Below are 18,760 nucleotides of genomic sequence, written 5' to 3' on the forward strand. Positions count from 1 at the left end.
TGATCTGTTTCTCTGACTTGATAATTCTGTCTGTGTATTCTGAAGTTTGGGGTGCTGACCTTTTTCTCCTGAACTAGGTAAATGATACATGTTTGACTGATTAAAGTAAGCTTGTTAACCCATTTTGAGTTGCTTTCCTTTATGAAAGCAGATCTAAGAACCTGTGTTGGCAGCTACCCAGGGGATGCTGGGGTGCTTGCTGCTATACTCTGCCATCTTCACTCTGCCCCCCCCCCAGGATTTATCTTTTTAATATATTATAAATGCATGCCAAGTAGCTAGTCATATTCAAGCTAAAAGATAGTTCAGCAAAAAGAAAATTTGAATAATAGTCTTCAAAGGATTACAAAGCTAATTGAAAAAGGATTTAAAAATACATAGTCAGGAGGATGGTAACTAGGAACCAAAGTGTAAAAGATGAATTTAGGATTAGGCTAGATGGAATCAGATGAAATTTAACAGGAATAAACAATTAAATCTTGCACTAGTTTAAAAAAGTCATCTTGATATGTATAAGATGGGAGAGGCATAGGTAAAGAACAGTCCTTCAATTCAAAAAGCATCTAGGGGTTTCAGAAAATGTCAGGTTCGGTAATGTAAGTCTACAGTATGATATGCCAACCAAAAAAGCCAATTATATTTTTTAAGTGGCATAGAGTACAGTAATAAAGAAGTTATAGGCCCACTGCACTCTGCTTTGGGCAGATCATTTGTACTGTGTTCTGTTCTGGCTGCCACATTTTAATGTAGAGGATTGATCAAAGGTCCATTGATAATTAAACTGAGGTTAAAGGTACAAGACCATTGTCTGAAAATTTGATTATGTGCTGAAAGACTCTGATTGTAACTCTTAGGTAGGTTTGAACATCCCTAAAGAGTTATTAAGTCTCTTTATGTTTAATGTCTTCATCGATTGAGTAGATACAAAGAACTTTGTTAGCATCTCACTATGAAAAGCCTGGGTGTATGAAATGACACTTTACTGAGATGACTAAGGACATTTACTTAATAGGTATGGAAAGTAATACAGGCCTTAGTACTTGATGATCCATTTATGTCTTATTAAGGATCAGTGACTGAGTTTTAGTGTTAGGCCTAATTTGGTTGGCTTAGGCTACTGTAGATTAGAGTCTAGTAATCTAACTTTCCTAAAATTTTATTGAAGCCTAAACTTTTTTCTTTTTTAAAAATAGGTCTGGAAGTTGAGGTCTTCCACTCTTTAATTGTATATATCTCCCTGTAATTTGCTTAGTCTTCCATTTAAATATGTAGATGATATGTTCTTCAGTGCATATATATTAAGTAAATGAAATTAGTTGTCCGTGGTAGCTTTAAGCATAATATAATTTCCCTGTTTATCTATTTTTAGGTAAATCCATTTTTACATTATTTTGTCAAAGATCATGATTGCTATCCATGCTTATTTTAGTTGAAATGAAGCATGAAATTTTGCTCCATCCCTTTATATTAACTCCTTATGAGTCTTTTTGATTCCAGTGTATCTCTTGAAAACAGCATATTAATTGATTCTACTTTCTAATTCATTTCACTATCCTCTTCTGTTTTATGGGTTGATAGAGCCACAAGTGTGAGAGACACTGTGGCAGTCACAAGATGTCGGAGGGAGTGCACGTGACCTCTGAAAAGCAGGAGCTTGGAGATGTGGAGGCCGACTCTGCTGGGCTGAAAGGGCTGACATGGCATTGAGCGCAGGGCCGTGGGAGCCGACTTTGCCAGGTTGGGAAAGGCCGACATGGCATTGAACGTGCCTTATCAACACGGACTCCTCTTAACACATACTCCTTTGCCCTGCACTTGGGAGAGTGCACGATTGGCTCCCACATGGCATGTGACAGTAAGAAGAATGATAAGGATATTAGGGAAAAAGCAAGGGGAGGCTCCCTCTCTTTATCTTTTTCTCTCTCTCTTCCTCCCTCTCTCTCTCCCTCTCTCTCTCTCTCTGTCCCGCTCTCTCTGTCCCACGGTTCCATTCTGCTGTGTTCTGATGGCCACACTGTTAAGATGTAACTGAATAAAGAGCAGCCTCGCTTGGCAACCTCCGTGTCCTTGGATGTTCTGTGGGGGTGAGTTCTTCTTGGAGACAAGAAGACGGAGACGTCCGAAGACCGGGTATAAGGTAAGACAAGGCCGGAGCTGGGAAGGAGAGCCCAGCAATGGGTGAGTTCATCCCATTCACATTCATAGTTATGATAATGATATATTTCCTTCAATTCTATTCTCTTACAATTTTTCCATTCTTTACTTTCTGTCCCTTTTTACAAAGAAAGCAGCAATGAAGGAGATTTGGGTTTAGCACTACTTCTCTATGCTTGATGCACCTTCCCTTCACCCTCCTCTTTTTCTCAGTCTCTTTGACCAGATCTCAGTCTATTTTTTTTCTTTCTTTCCATTCCCTCTTCTTGATATCTCTTCTTCAAGGTTAGAGTTTGTTTTGCTTATAACTAATTCCTTCCAACATCTACTCTCCCTCTTATTATCCTTACCCCCATTACTTCTCCTTATTCCCTGTTTCCCTGTTGTTTTGAATGTATTTCTATACCAAACTCTTCCCTGGTGTGTTACTTTTTCTCTTCCCTTTCTTTTCTTCTTTTAAGATCATCAAAACAGAACAAAACCACTCTCAGAGCTCTTTCATAGTTCTCACTTCTTTTCTAGTACTTTCCTTTCACACACTTACTTTATATGATCATTTTAAAACTCTTTAAAAAAGCCCCCAAAACCTTGCTTAATTTCTTCTAGTGAATTCAGTTGATTTTGTGGCCAAACTGTGTTTTTCTTTGAGACTTTGCCTGTAAGTATTTTGGAGTTACTTTCCTCTTCTGGTTTGGTTTGCTATTGCTGGCAACATGATGCATCTTTTTAGTGAGAGTCTTTTTTTTTTTTGTTTACTCATTCTTCCAACTTTACTTCCCATATTGCAACTTATATTAAAACTACCCTCTCCACTCTTCTGGAGGGAACATTGGAACCTTGTTTGGACTTTTTTGTGTGTTCTCTGGGGTCCTACTACTTCTATTATTAGATAAGGAGTCTGTTCTTCAAGGCTCTCAGGGGGACTTACAAATTTTCAGTGTGCTTCAAGTTATCTGATCTAGTGTAAAGTCTGATCACTGCCCATCTGGTCTGAGCTTTACAAGTTCCTGATCATAGTTTGAGTCTAGGCATCAAAGCCATAGATATGCTTCTGGCTGGACCTCTGGTAAACTGCTACTGTTCCTAGTCCCCATCAGCTAGTTGTACAGCTGCAAATTCAGAGAGACAGCACTTCAGTCTCCTCTTTATCCTGAGCCCCATGTCCTTAGTTACTCAGCTTCAAGCCTGAGGTTGGTTTGGAGGCTGGTTCTAAGGCCACAATCTCAGGTTGGAGCCAACAATTGTTGCCAACTTCGACTTCTGCTCTTTCTTTGCTCAATATATAGCCTCAGGCCAGGTTTAAGCTAGATTTGCTGTCCCAGTTCACTCCTTGTCCTGGATCATAGCCAGAAGTCATTCCTACCTGCACATCACCTCCTAAGTAATCTCTGTGGTCAGATGATCATAGCCATAGATTGACTCCTATGCATCTTTCTGAATATCTAGGCTGGGTTCCCCCTGGTGGATCTGTGACTGTTCCTTGCCTTGAAATACAGGTTCAGGTCAGCCTCATGCCCAGCTGTTCCTCCTCCCCTCCAAGTTTAAGTCCTATTCCACGTGTTTTTTTTTCCCCTTTGATTTCCTGATCACTACTTTAGTTCTCATGTACTCTCTGATTCAGTGACACTGGCCTCCTGACTGTTCCATGAACAAGATACTCCATTTCTGTGCTGTGGGCACTTTGTCTGGCTATCTTTCCAGCCTGGAATGTTCTCTTTCCTCCACTGGATCTATTAACTTCCTTAGCTTCCTTTATGTTGTTTAATTGTGTCTGACTCTTCATGACCCCATGTGTGGATTTCTTGGCAAAAATACTGGAGTTTGCCATTTCCAGCTCATTTTATAGATGAGGAAACTGAGGTAAGCAGGGTTAAGTGACTTGTCCAGGGTCACACAGCTAGTATCTAAGGCTGAATTTGAGCTCCGGTCTTCTTGACTCCAGTGCTAAGGCTCTATCTACTGTGCCACCTAGCTGCCAGTAACTTCCCTTAAGTCCCAACTAAAATCCTTTTACTTTCAGAAGCCTACTTCAAACCCCCTGCACCTTAATTCTACTACCTTCCCTCTGCTAATTATTTCCTATTAACCTCATATAACTTGTTTGTATGTATTTGTTTACAAGTTGTCTCCTAAATTCCAATAAATTCCTTAAAGGGCAGAGATTCTCTTTTGCTTTTTTTTTGTATCTCCAGTACTAAGTACACACCTGGCATATGTAGTAGGTGCTTAATAAACATTTATTAATTTTACTACATATTTATCAATTGATTGTTGTAGTTGTTTTTAGTAGAAACTAAGTTAGACTGCTTCCTCCTTCTCCCTTTTGTGTACTCTCTTCAGATCTGTATTTTAAAGAATGTAGAACCTGGTACAAGTACAGTTTTGGAGAGGAAAAGCCCTGAAGGTTTTTTTATTTTCCTTGAGGGAAAACGCAGTCAACCTTCCCTACCCTTAGGAAATTTTTTTCCCCTTAGTCTCATGACTTGATCTGTTAATGATTCTTTTTCCTTAAAAGAGCTCTAGCAGAGACAGCTTCTAACTTTTAAACTAACATAGTATGACACAACCCTCTAAGACTTCTGTGAGTAAAAGACATTGTTTGTCTTTCATTTTCAAAGAGGACCAATGATATCACAGTGTGATGCCTTACTCATGGGTAAATTAGATTTAACTGAGGCAGCACTACACAGTCCCTGCCTCACTCTCCTTCCTAGAGTCATCAAAATTCAGTGGCAAGGGGTGGCCAAGTAGCACAGCGAGTAAGAACACCCACCCCAGTGTCGGGATGACCTGGGGATCGAATCCGGGCTCAGACACTTAGCACCAACCCAGAAATAACTGGCCATGTAACCTTGAGCAAGTTACTTAACCCCAACTGCTTTAAAAAAAAAATTCAATGGTAAGACAAAAGTTAGTGCAACTGGCGATGGCCCTGGATGCAGTGAACTTGGTGAACTGGGCATCTTCGAAGTCTACACAAGCTCTAACACTCCATGGCACCTGCTTCAAAAGGCTGCTGGAACAAATTGTTCTTGTTCATCCATTCCAGTGGGTGAAGACTTCACATGCTTGGGGTAGACATGCCCCTAACTCACTGACAGGTTTGAGGCCCTTCACTTACCCTCAACCTGGTTTAGCCTGTCTGCTGAGATGGTTTTACTTTTTTTGAGATGGTTTTTTTTTTTTTTACTGGTTTACTGGAGTGTGGCTGTGCATGTTATAGCTTCTTGGAGCCACAGGAGAGAGGTGAGTGCCACATAGACACCAAAGGTGGATGAGCAGCCCCGAAAAGGGCTTGGCAAGTTCCTTACACCAAAGGTGCTAGTCCCCCTTGAAAATCCCATATACTCATGAGTGGGAGTGGGAGTGTGTAATGGAAATGCGAATTTAAAGATTTTCCCTGCCCCTAGGCCCTTTGACTCTGAGAACCTTCCTTGATTTGAAAATATACTCTGCCCCCTAATAGGCTGAATGTGGTCACATGGAGCCTGTGGTGGGAGGCTTGGTTTTCAGGAATGTCTACACCTTGGTGCTTTGTGACTGGGCAGTGGGTCAAGAGGGTTGTTACATTCTCTGAGCCAGGAGAAGGCTATATAATACCTGATGTGAGGCTTTGCTTTGGGACTCACTTTGAGAAGAGTTGTGTGATTTGACCAGAGGGACTCTGGGAAGCCATTGTTTTGAGAGCCCCTTGGCTTTGAAAAACCCAGATGTTGATGTTTCCCTCTCTGGTAACTGTGATTTGGTATGGATGTAATGGTTGTATTGGAAACCTGTCTGCTTGATCTGTTTCTCTGTCTTGATAATTCTGTCTGTATACTCTGAAGTTTGGGGTGCTGACCTTTTCCCCCTGAACTAGGTAAATGATATATGTTTGACTGATTAAAGTAAGCTTGTTAACCCATTTTGAGTTGCTTTCCTTTAGCAAAGCAGATCCAAGAACCTGTGTTGGCAGCCACCCTGGGGATGTGGGGGTGCTTGATGCTACAGGGTGTGGGGGGGTAATGAGTAAAAGATAAGCTTCAGCTGAAGTCAAAAGCTAAAAGCAGGGAGGTAGCTCATTAATTGGTGCCAGAAAGCTACATATGTAGGGTGGTTATCAGTGTTCTACAGAGACTTTGTGTTCTGCAAGGTCAGTAAGGAGCTGCCCCATCAGAATAGTGATGAAATCAGCATTACATAAATTCTTGCAATTAATGTTACTATTTCTGTTGTTATTAACAGTGACCCTTCAGCAGTGTATGAGTTGTGAGTTTGCCCTTCCTTTCCAAAACACTCCTGTGTGGGTCTCTCCACATATGGTACCTTTGTGTTTATTCTTTCCATTAATAATGTCTGTATCTAAAGAAGAGTAGAGCCCAGATTTATAGGGGAAATGTTTTATTGCTTTTCTTACTTTGCTGTTTTACAAAATACTTCTCATTTGAATTACCTCTGTCTTCTTGTTGACTAGTAAAGGTGAGCCTACCTGGAGGGGCATTTTATGAACTCTTGTTTTCAGTGGCTTTGAAATCATTGTATTTTGAAATTGGAGTAACCTTGTCTGGTGGAATCCATTCTGAGAGTAGGGGTTGGTGGTGGTGCCCCTAGGTGCTACAGATAAAATCAACTTAGTGCAGTTTACTGTGCTACCTGACCAGGTAGGTTAAAGGTGAATGCAGGTTCTGTATTTAAAAAATAAAAGCAAAACAAACACAAACAAATAAACCAAGAGACTCTAGGCTGCCCTCAGAGGACACATTTGTAGCAAGCCTGAATGTGAGAGCACAGGTTGCTGGGAAGGGGCGGGTCCCTCAAGTTCCAGGAAGGAGGGCTCAGTTATTAAGACCAAATGAGTTTGGTTTCAGTTTCATACTATCTGGAAGTTTTTCCCTGCTGGTGTGAGCACAGCAAAGAAGCTCAGATCCACCCACGTCTTGTCCCTACCTAAGAATTTTAAAGACATCTCATTCTATCCTAGGACGGTAAGAACGTTTTGTGATTTTAACTGAACCCTGTTAAAATATTTGTGTAATTAATTACTGCCAGATTCTAGGAACACAGCCCCCATGCGGCGGCTGCTATTGCTGCCAAACGCTTCTGGTCCTAATTCTGGGCTTCTGCAGATCTGTTTCTGTGTTCTGTAGTGAATGATAGAAACGGGGGCTTGTAAAGGACTGGAGTTCCCCTAGAGTACTTTTCCCTGGATAGTTTCACCTCGGGATGTTTATTTAAGTAGCCTAAAATATACACCCATACTTGTCTCATTTCCTCTTTCAGTCTCATTCCACAACTTAGTTCATATAGTGCATTCATTCATTTCTCTATCTTAAAATTCAGCCCAACTCTTAGCGTATTTTGGGGGCAGGAGAAGAGGCTATGGGGGGGGGGGGGTAATTTCTTATTTCCTACTATAGTTTGGAAACTGCCTTTTTTTTTTTTTTTTAAGAGACTGCTTCCCGCGCTGCACCCCCACCCCAACATTTCCTCCATATTCCTCCTCTGGGGGGGAGGACCTGCCACGAACAGCAGCAGGTTGAGAGCTTTAAAAGGGGAAAGTTTTAACCCACACTTTAAAAAGTTTGGGAAAGGAGCGAGTTGCGTTTTTGCATACTGAAGCCCTCCTGGTGCCTGGTCTGCAGTGGATTAATGAGTGGGTCTCTCAGCACCGCAGCTACTCTGCTTCTTAATGGTGTTCGGGAAATCCGAAGGAACGGCGGCGATGAGTCTTTGGGAAAACATTTCACGACGTGATCCTGATGAATCCTCAGGGCTCGTGTCCGCGGCTTACCTGGCTTTATAAATCCATCCCTCTTTCCCAACCTCTGGCTTCCTGCCCGCACCCAGGGGGAAACTCTTCAGATTTGCTTTAAACACACACACACTCACACTCACTCACACTCTCTCAGAGGTTAAGTGAGGAAAACAAGAAGTATTTCAGTCGGGGTGAAGAGCTCTCGGGAGACTCTTTCCAAAACAGGCAGGACCCAGGCCAGGAGATGGGGGTGGGGGAGGGGGCAGGAGGAGAGGGATTGGCGATGACGTTGCGCCGCCGGAGAGGAGAATTAGCCGGTCCTGCAGAACTCTGTGTGACCCCGAACAGGTGTCAAAGTCAAATATAGTGCCGACAGGATGTCCAGCAGGGCTGCTTTGCTTATGTATTATTACTAACCTGTGCGTACGGTAAAGAGAGCCTGCCTCCTGGAAGAGTCTGAAGCCAAGAAAATAACGCGTATTTTTTAATGTGACTTTGTAAAAAGAATATCTTTTTTATTTTTTTGTGCTTTGTGCCTCCGCTTTGGTTTGTGAAAAAATGGTCCCCAGAGCAGCGCGGAGCTTCGTGCCGGCTGAGGGCCTCCCATCATGCCGATGACGCACTGTTTGGTGGCTGCAGATGGCGTGGGTTCAGGCCGCGGAGTTAACATTTGTGCACCATTTCAGGGACAGGTTAGGTGCAGGATAGTTACAGGTCAGGAATGACGGAGGGGGCGTCCTCATTGGGAAATGAAAATGAAACCACAGGTGGTAACGCCCTCCCCCTCTTCCCCGGAGGGGAGTACATTACATAGGCATAGCGTAGGTGGGTTTGACTTGAGTAAGTCCACCACCGTGTCTAATGTTGTTTACATGAGGAAAGTAGTTTTCAGAGGTCCAAGCAGTTGATTTATAAATCAGCCTACCCTTTGTTCTGGAGCACAGCTTTATAAACTGAGGATTTCATGTAGGAAGGACCTTGTAGGCAGAACTTAGAAAAGACTGCAGGTATAACTTGAAGACTGATGTTATCTCACACCTTTAAGAGAAAATGGAGCCTTAGCAAAGTAAAAAACGTGTCTAGCCTCTATGGCAGAGCCTGCTTTCTTGACATCTAGGCATGCTGGGACAAGTGTTCAGTTGTTTTTCACTCTCCCCGACCCCAGTGGGGTTTTCTTGGCAAATGTATGGGACTGGTTTGTTATTTCCTTCTCCAGCTCATTTTACAGATGAGGAAACTGAGGCAAACAGGGTTGAGTGACTTGTCCAGGGTGACACAGCTAGTAAGTGTCTGAGGTGGGATTTGAGTTTAGGTCTTCCTCGACTAGGGCTCTATTCACTTCACTGCCAAGACAGGCCTTCTTGTTACTTCTCTTCACCCCTAAGACCTTCCCTTCCCCACAATGTGGCTTTCACCTTACTTGGACATATAGGGAAGGTACTCTGACAGAAATTAGTGTAGGGACAGCCAACCTGCCTTGAGTTCAGGGGATTCAATGGATATTGGGCTAGAAGGCACTCACCCTGTGGGCTTGAGAGTGAGACTATTGTGTTTAATATTGTTTACATGAGAAAAACACTTTTCAGAGTTCCAAACAGTTGACTTGTGAATCAATTCTTTGCCTTTGATTAGAGTAGATTCATTGACTTTTAATTAGGGTAGATAAAAAAAAATGATATATTAAAGGAAAAAAAGATACTTTACATTCATGGATATGATCTTCTTTCCCATTATCTTAGTTACTTTACTTAGTACCCCACTGGCAATGAGCATTTTAAACCCCAAACTAATTGTTTGGTCCCATGTAGGCTACCATTTCTTCAACTTCATGGTGTTATACTCTTTTTTTTTTTTTTGGAGGGGGGAAGGCAAATGGCACTTGATGTTGGGAGCCAGAGGCCTGAGCCAGGACTTCATATAAATTGCCTTGATATCAGTGACCTCTTTGAGAAGAGGCTTTTTGTCAAGTTAACTCCTGAGTTCTTTTGATATGGGTTACACTTATAAGGATATTATTTGAGTTCTGAGACCAGCAGGCTCTGCCCCAAGACTTTAGTTGTTCAAAACCTAAATATTTGAATTCTTAGGTGGTCAGTTCCTATTCAGATGTACTTGGTGATGCGGCTTCGGCTTTAGGCCTTGAAGCCAGCTCTCAATAGCATCCTTTGTAATGTGACTGCCTATGAAAGAAGTTAACTGGCTCTTCCTAAGACTTTCTGGCACCTAGAGAACAAAAGGTCTTACTGCCATGCTACTTCCAGGATAAGAGCAATGATATAAATACTTGAGATCCCTTCCTTTGTCTCATTGCTCTATAAAAACCTTGTCCCAAGAATCAATAAATGGAGTTCATCTTTCTTCCTCGAACTACCCACATGGCCTGGTCATTTCTTATTCACGGATCTGGATCGTGCTAAGTGCTGGACACTGAGCAGCCCACGGCAAATTGGGGTTGAGTGATACACAGCTAGTAGGTGTTAACTGTCTGAGAATGAATTTGAACTCAGGTCCTCCTGACTCCAGGGCCAGTGCTCTATTCATTGTGCCACCTAGCTGCCCCAGTGTTATAATCTTAAAAAAAAAACAAAAAAAGATTTAAATTAGGTTCATTGGATTAGGTCTCCCAGAGACCATTTCATTTTACAAATGACTCGCCCAAGGGCATTCATAGGATTTGAACCTATGTCCTTTAAATTAGGAATGAGTGTTTTCTTTATTATATAATACTGCTGCCTAAAAAGCAAAAAAAAAAAACCAAAACCAGTCTTTAACAGTAGCATTGAAAGTTAACATGAATGTCTTTTCATGTTCAGTGACCCCAGAGTTAGTAATCAATTGAATTGACGACTTTAGGGCACTCAGATATTCTGCATGATCTTGGGCAAAACAGATACTTCATCCCACTGGGTCTCAGTTTCCTCATATGTAAAAAATGGGACATTTAGGGGCGGCTGGGTGTCTCAGTGAATAGAACACCGGCCCTGGAGTCAGGAGGACCTGAGTTCAAATTCGGCCTCAGACACTTAAAATTTTCTAGCCGTATGACCTTGGGCAAGTTGCTTAACCCCAATTGCCCTCCAAAAAACAAAAACAAAAAATAAAAAATGGGGCATTTCTTGGGAACATGGCTAGTAGAGAAATTAGTTTTGCACGTCTGTACATATTTGTAATGTGTTTTATCTTTCCTGCCTTCTCAGTGGGTGGAAGTGGATTTGGAGCTTCTTTTTGTCTCAACTAAAATTCCTCCTTTACTGGAATCCTTCTTCATTCCCTCCTAATACTTATTCCCTCCTTCTGTTATTTCTCATTTATCCTGTATATAGCTTGCTTTACAAATATTTGCGTGCTGTCTCCCCCATTAGATTGTTAGCTCCTTGAGGGAAGGGACTATCTTTTGCCTCTTTTTGTATCTCTAGCAATTAGAACAGTGCCTGGCACATAGTAGGTACTTGATAAATGTTGATTGATTGGAATTAAGAATAAAATAAAATTGTATTAAAAAAAAAAAGAAGTGGAACTAGATAATCTGTAATCAGTCTTTTCCAGCCCTGAATTCTGTGATCCCTTGACTTAGAAATTTTCCAGTTTGTGGAGGATGGAAAAGAATGTGGCACAAAAGAACGGAATCTGCTGCTCTTAGAAAACATATTTTTTTTGTCACCGTATCTTTGGGAAGCTGGAGGAAGACTCAGAGCAATTCATCAAATGCAAGTTGGGAGGGGGATGGTAACCAAGGGCATGTTAGTGTCAGATGTGTCAGAGCATGCTGTTGGGGCCTCTCCCAGTGACAGAGTGGTTGTTCGTGGTTTATTTGGGTGACTGGTTGTTAGGGAGATAAAATTTCCACCTTACTGTCAGATCTGTCATCAGGGGAGTCATCACAGTGCTTCTTATAACGTCACCAAATGAAAGCTCTTTTTAAGTTTTTGTCTTAACAAATGGAACTGGGGAGTTCTCTTCACATGTGGGGGGGCCTTCAGAAAAACTACCTTGGCTCTTTACATCCTCCAGGTGAGCGTCCACTCCCAGCTAGAAGTCCACAAGCCCAATGCACACATTCAGGAGCCAACCAGCTAATTTATTTTTTTTTCCAAAATTTTATTTTAGGCTCAAACACCAGAACACAAATACAGAATAGAGAAAAGAAACAAAAACATCATAAACTTAAATATTGGAGCTTAAATGCAAAGTTAGAAAGAAAAAAATGTGATGCCAACCAGCTAATTTAAAAGAAAAGTGAAGTTTGGGACTCAAATTCTTCAAATTGATCAACTATAGTATTAGACTTCTCTGGTTAATTGGGCAGACATAGTCTGTGTTTAATGGTTTAATCCTTCTTATGAAGTATTTTTTTTTGGGGATGTGATATTTCCTCATAAATTTTTTTACTTAATATTGATGCTATATTTATTGGTATATTACTTGTCTCTCTGGTTAGAATAAAATCCTTGTGAGTAATAATAAGATGATAGCTTAGCATTCATATATACTTTGAGGTTTGCAACACACATACACACACATATATATGCGTTTTGTGTGGGTGTATGTGTGTGTGTGTTTCTCGTTCAGTCTTCACAGCAACTTTGTTAGGTAAGTACTCTTATCCCCAATTTTACAGAGAAGGAAACTGAGGGAAGAAGCGGTTAAGTGACTTATCCAGGGTCACACAATTAATAAGGGTCTGAAGCAGAATTTGAATTCAGGTTTTCCTGAATCCAAGTCCAATACTGTATCTAGTATGTCACCTACTTCCCTCTGAGTAAAGATTGTTTCATTCATTTTACTTGTGTCCTGAGCACTTAGCAAAGTGTGTGACAAGTTGGTGGTGCCTAATTAATACTTGATTGATCATGGATTGAACAAATGTTCCAAAAAGATTAAACATGTAATTATATGGAGTTCTTGTTCTGCAAAACTATCCATTCAATATCTAATCAGTATACTTAATATTGAGGCATTTTCCAAAATTTGGAGGTAGCAAAATTCTCACGCAATATTGTTCATTGTTTGGGAACCCAACCTCTGTTTTAATATTGGATTGGAAATGACAGACCAGACAGAAGCAAACAGGTTTGTTGTGATTTCACTTCTTTTTTAAAGAAGCTGTTGAATTCCCTTAAGGAACCTTGCTTTTTGTGAATCTGGTATGTAAACAACCTCTGGTACAATGACTGAGCTTGTACTGGGAGTCAGAAAATGTGAGACCTTAGGCAGATCACTAAAAATTCTGAGCCAGTCTCCCTTCCTCCTTTTCTCACCGAAAGAAGCCAGCTTAGTGTGTATGTAAAACGGATGCTTAGTATGTACATACTTATGGAATTGATATAAAGTGAGGCAGCATGGGACAGTGGAAGCGGCCCTGATTCCTAACTTCCAGTACTCCCTCTTCCATGTATTTATTCCCTGGGTGATCTCAGGCAAATCATTCTGGGCCTCAGGTTCTTCATCCATTAAAAAGAATAATATTTGGTGTTTGAATTAAAGAAATTTACTATATAACCAACTCTTTAGGAATTGATTTATTCCAAAATGTGAACTCGGTATTTTTAATTCATTGCGAGAAAGTAGTAAAACCTGAGGTTCTATACCAGTGTGCAGAATTGTAGACTCTGCTGATCAAAGGGGCTTAACACATGTGGGTAGGGGTGCCAGTTATTCTTTCTAGCTGTACAGTGGAGACACAACACAACTTCCTGTATTTGGATGGGAGAAGGTGGGTCTTTGGTAAAGCACCCGGTGGCAAAATGTCCTACTTCATACTCCTGCAGAGTCTGTAAGATGGTAAGCTTCTTGAGGACAAAGACTATCATTTGCTTTTTTTTTGTGTCCCCTCACTTAAAACAGTTCCCGGCACATATCAGGTACTTAATAAATGTTTATTGATTGATTGACTTTAGCCATCCAAATTATTTTTGGTTATAGTTAAAGAACAAATTGTCTTTTGTTTGGAGGGGAGAAGGCAAGGCAATTGGGGTTAAGTGACTTGCCTAAGGTCACACAGCTATTAAGTGTCAAGTGTCTGAGGTTGCATTTGAACTCAGGTCCTCCTGACTCTAGGGCCAGTTTTTCCCATTCACTGCACCACCTAGCTGCCCCTCAGATTGTCTTTTCATATCAGAAACAATGACATATGAAAAGAATGATAATTTTTTTTTTCTGCTCTGTGGTTAGAAAGCAACTTTACTAAATTTATTTCTGTCCTTAGGAAGAGGGATGGCCAAAAGAAGTTTTTAGGGAAATCCTTATTGATGATAGGTGAGTCATGATCAGAATTAGGAGTGAACAGATAGGTGAACTGAAATCAGAAGCAAGTCATCTAAGAGTGGAGGAAAGGGAGGATTTGCAGTTATGTGGTCTGCTAAATATTTATGAAAAATGGCTTGGCTATTAAAAGAAACAAATCGAGATACAAAAAAGTAAATTAAAGGATGAACAAGCGGAACTGAGGTTAAAATATTATTTGCAGTTGGTTTGATGATATACCCAGAAAATACAGGGAATTCAGTGTGAAAACAAAACAAAACTGTTTTCATCATGTAATGGACAGAGTATATGAAACTGTCAACCATTTATATTTTATATACCATTAATAATTTTTGAGGAATATCACGGAAAAAAACCATATCCTATTAATTAAAATTACAAAAAATATCAAATATCTGCATTGACCCACCAATTATATTTAATATATATATAATATATATATATAATCATATATATTATATATATATATATATATATTAGGTCTATATAAATAGAACATAACTCTTTAACATTTTCTAACAGAAATAGAGGAAGATCTGAGCAAACTGAAGGATGTTCCAGATACTAGGTAGCTAGGTGGGTCAGTAAACTAGTTCAAATTCTACCTCAGATACCTACTTAGTAGATGTGTGATCCAGGGTAAGTCACTTAACCTCTTAGCTTCAGTTTCCTATTTTGCAGGGCTGTTGTGAGAACAAAAGAGATAACAGGTGTAAAGTGCTTTGCAAACTTTGAAGTGCTGTATAAAAAGATAGGCAGTAGTGAAGGGGTTGCTGTTACTTGGCTAGGAAGGTTAAACATACTAAAGTACCAATACTACCCAAATGACTATATTAATTCAATGCAATATTTAGTTAGTAGAATATCAACTCCTTGAGGGCAGGGATTTTGTATTCTTGATTCTATACCCCCAGGGCCTGGCACAGTGGTGTGTGCTTAAGCATACATTCACACATACATTTTATCTGGAACTGTGATTTCATCAGTGTGGGTACGGAACGTTTACTGGTGAGGGAGCATTTCCCTGTTAATTCAGAGCTTCCTTTTATGGACTTAGAGAGTTTCTCCCCATTGCTGTTATCTTTCAGCGGTGGTACTGGAAGCAAGGTCTTCCCGGCTTCATGGCCTTCTCTCTATAGGATTCTGTGCTGTTTCTCCCCGTGTGCCTGGCATGTAACACTTAATAAATGTTTGTTAAATTGAACTTGACTTAGTGTGTGCATTTTTTTTTCTGCTATGGCATAGGCCATTAATGTATTAGTTTCCAATTTGAATCATTGTCCAGATAAGGAAATTAAAAAACAGCAGGTCATTGCTTTTCCTATAATAGTTAATTGTTTTTCAACATCAGTTCACTTTAGATGTTGACCTTAGAATATTCTTGAATGCTAATTATTTCTGAAAACCTGATTACCTAGAAAGGATGAGAGCCCAGAAGCTGACTTAAAGAGAAACCAAGTTATCAACTTTTTTTTTTTTTAAACAGGCTAGGTTGTTTAAAATACATTTTGTTCAGAGTGGGTTATCTCTACCAAAAAAAAGTAATTTCAGGGGACCATTCCATTCAAATTAACCTGGAATCATGCCTCAGAGTAATCTTTCTTTTTTTTTTTTTGTTTGTTTGCTATTATATAACTGTTAAAGATGCAGGGTGCTTTGTATTAAGTCTTTGTGGTATCTACTGACACCCAGTAATGGAAAGGCAAAGATTTCTTTGTTTTTCCAAAAAGATATGGCATCTACCATCAATTATTTTTTTGGACAGTATGGTGAAGTCTTTGAGACTTTCATACTAAGGTTTCAATAAATCAGGAGCTGTGAAGTTAACCAAGATGATTGTTTTCTGTGTTTTGAACAAATTTTTTCTCTTTTAGCTTCCATTGAACCTAATACTAGGAGTTCAGCTATGGAGAATCACACTAAGAGAAAAACTGAGAGACAAATGAAGACATCAGAAGATCTAATGGTAAGAGTAAAACTTAATTATTTTATCCAGTTATTAAAGGACTTTTCAGAAAATAGTAAAAACTTTGATTGGAATGAGAAATCAATTGAACTTTCTCTTTCAACATCTGTTATATAATCTTTATTTGAGGCCCCTTTCTCTGCCTCAGTAAATAGAATATTGCATAGTGAATCTAAATGAATTGCTTCTTTTATTGTTGAGAAGCTTATACCATATCAAGGTCAGTATAAGAGGACTATTTGCCTTCTCAATGGGTGTAGTAGGGGCTGGAGGGAGGAGAAAATTTGGTACTGAAAATAAAAATTAAAAAAAAAAATTAAAAGAGAGTGGAGTCAGAAATGAATTGAATTTGTCCATTTTGACAGTGACTAGACCCACAGTTAACTTTCTTTAAGCTTTAATTTCCTGATCTGTAGAAATGAAGATTATTTTGTACTATTTCCTTTATAGGATTGTTATAAGGAAAATACTTTGTAAACCTTAAAGTACAATATAAGTGTGAGTTATTATCTGAACATCAGTTCTTACTGTTTAGCTCCATAGACTAAAAAGTAGAAGTTGTAGGATACTGGACTGAATCTTACATTGGAACATACCTTGAGAATAGATTAAAAAAAAGTCTCTGAAGTTATGTGAGCATATTCTGTTATTAGTTGTATTTTTTTTTAAATGTTTGGTGCAGTATAACTTGGGTTTCATTTAGTGGCCCTTGCCCAGTATGGGACTTTCCCTCTTGGAGTTTACAATGTGATGACAGCACTTAATAAAGTAAGTCCTCCTTAAGTATTTATTGAATGAATGAATGGATAGATGCTAAAGATTAAATGTGTAGTTTCCCTTTCCTTCAGTTTTGTTAATATGACTTGCTTCTCCACAGGAGAAGAAAGATGGGTCTCAGAAACCAACCTCTTAACTCACCAACTCCCACAGTCAGTGGCAATACAATTTTTGGTGTATCTTATGATGTATTTTAATCATTTATAGTCTTATCATGAAGATTGATCTTAATTGTTAATAAATGAATTATAAAGCTGAGGCAGTATGTATTGTTGGGGGAGTATATAGCTATTAAATGATTATGTATAAAATAACAATAAGTCCAACACTCATTATCTACATGACTGTTTATTTTTGGAGGCAATTGAGATTAAATGACTTGCCTAGGATCACACAACTAGTAAATTGTCAAGTGTCTGAGGCTGGTTTTAAACTTAGGTCCTCTTGATTTCAGGGCCAGTGGGCTCTTCACCTAGCTTCACCTAGCTGCCCCAGCTCTATAACTGTTTAAGAGAATATACATATGAAGCATAAGCAAATTGAGCTAAAGCAAGAATTATGAGAATCAGATTGAGAAAAGAAAACCTTTATAAACAACTGTGTGGGGCAGAAGGATAAATTTATCCACATTACAACCTATTGCATTGTGGCATCAACTTTCCACAGATGGATTGAGGGCCTAATCATTAGTTGTGAAGGCAGATATGTTTTGTTTCAAGCAAGTGTATTAGCAATACATAAATTCTGTGGAAAAAAAATAAGTTACAGTATAAATTCTTCCTTGAATAATGATTATTAAGAGAATTACAGAGTAACACTTAAAGCAATTTTCTAGTTTATCATTTGTCTTTGGCTGTAATTGAGAGAATGAAATATTGTACAGCTACATAGGTTTAAAATCAATCATTAAGCATTAATAAGCTCTTTTTCATTGTGCCAGGGCCAAATCACTACATTTCTATAAATTATTAGTACATTAAGATAGCTTTAAAAATATTTGATAAAAAGAATTACAGAATTAGACAGCTTAGCAGAAACCTTAGCAGCTACCTAGCCCAACCCATAGGATAAGGGTTCCTAACCTGAGACTTAAAGGGATCTGCTAAAATTTGAGGGAGTCTGTGAATTTGAATGGGAAAAAAATCTACATCTTTATTTTCATTAAATTTGGGTTTCCTTTGTAATTCTGTGCATTTAAAAAATATTATCCAGCAGAGTCCAGTTGATTTTATCAGATGACACATGACACAAAAAAAGTTAAGCCCTTATGTCATAAGATGAAGTTTCTTTACAACTTCATTAACCAGCTATTGGTTGAATGCCTATTGTGTGCCGTCAAGATACGATATGAATGGGGGCAGAGCCAAGATGGCGGCATAAAAGCAGGGATTTGCTTGAGGTCTCACTCAAATCTCTCCAAATACCAGTAAAAAATGACTCTAAACAAATTCTAGAGCTACAGAACCCACAAAATGACACAGTGAAACAAATCTCTAGCCAAGACAACTTGAAAGGTCAACAGGAAGGGTCTATCATACTGGGCTAGGCACGGAGCGCAGTCCAGTGTGTGCTGTGCCACCAAAGACAGGACTAGAGCAGGCCTCAGGGGACTGAATTACTGGTAACTGTGTCAGTTTCCAAACTTTTTAACCCACAAATGCCAAAAACAACATAGAAGGTCAATGGAAGAACTCTATGGGACCTGAGAGAGGAGCTTGGTCCTGCCCCAACCCCCGGAGTGGTAGAGGTGGCTGTAGTGGTGGTGGCAGCAGGAACAGCAGCAGTGGCTGCTTCTGGAGCTCCTGGTCCACAGACAGTGTGGGGATTGAGTGGCTGATCAGAGGGTGATTGCAGGGATCTCTTTG

The 18,760-nt window shown here is 39.6% G+C and overlaps 1 protein-coding gene across 4 annotated transcripts in view; it reads left to right on the forward strand.

Annotated features, from left to right (window-relative positions):
- The first annotated feature begins 6,950 nt into the window (after window positions 1–6,950).
- Window positions 6,951–18,760, forward strand: part of DZIP3 (DAZ interacting zinc finger protein 3) — a 119,972-nt gene continuing 108,162 nt past the window's right edge. For all 4 annotated transcript variants that reach the window (XM_069069813.1, XM_069069816.1, XM_069069815.1 and 1 more), the window contains exons 1-2: window positions 6,951–7,118; window positions 16,027–16,118. In XM_069069813.1, coding sequence (XP_068925914.1) covers window positions 16,059–16,118 — 60 coding nt within the window. In that variant the 5' untranslated portion in view covers window positions 6,951–7,118; window positions 16,027–16,058. The remainder of the gene's footprint in view (window positions 7,119–16,026; window positions 16,119–18,760) is intronic.

The sequence above is a fragment of the Petaurus breviceps genome, unplaced genomic scaffold (assembly GCF_028583685.1).
Source record: "Petaurus breviceps papuanus isolate PSGF00001 unplaced genomic scaffold, PetGlider_PUasm1.0 90792, whole genome shotgun sequence".
Lineage (NCBI taxonomy): Eukaryota > Metazoa > Chordata > Mammalia > Diprotodontia > Petauridae > Petaurus > Petaurus breviceps.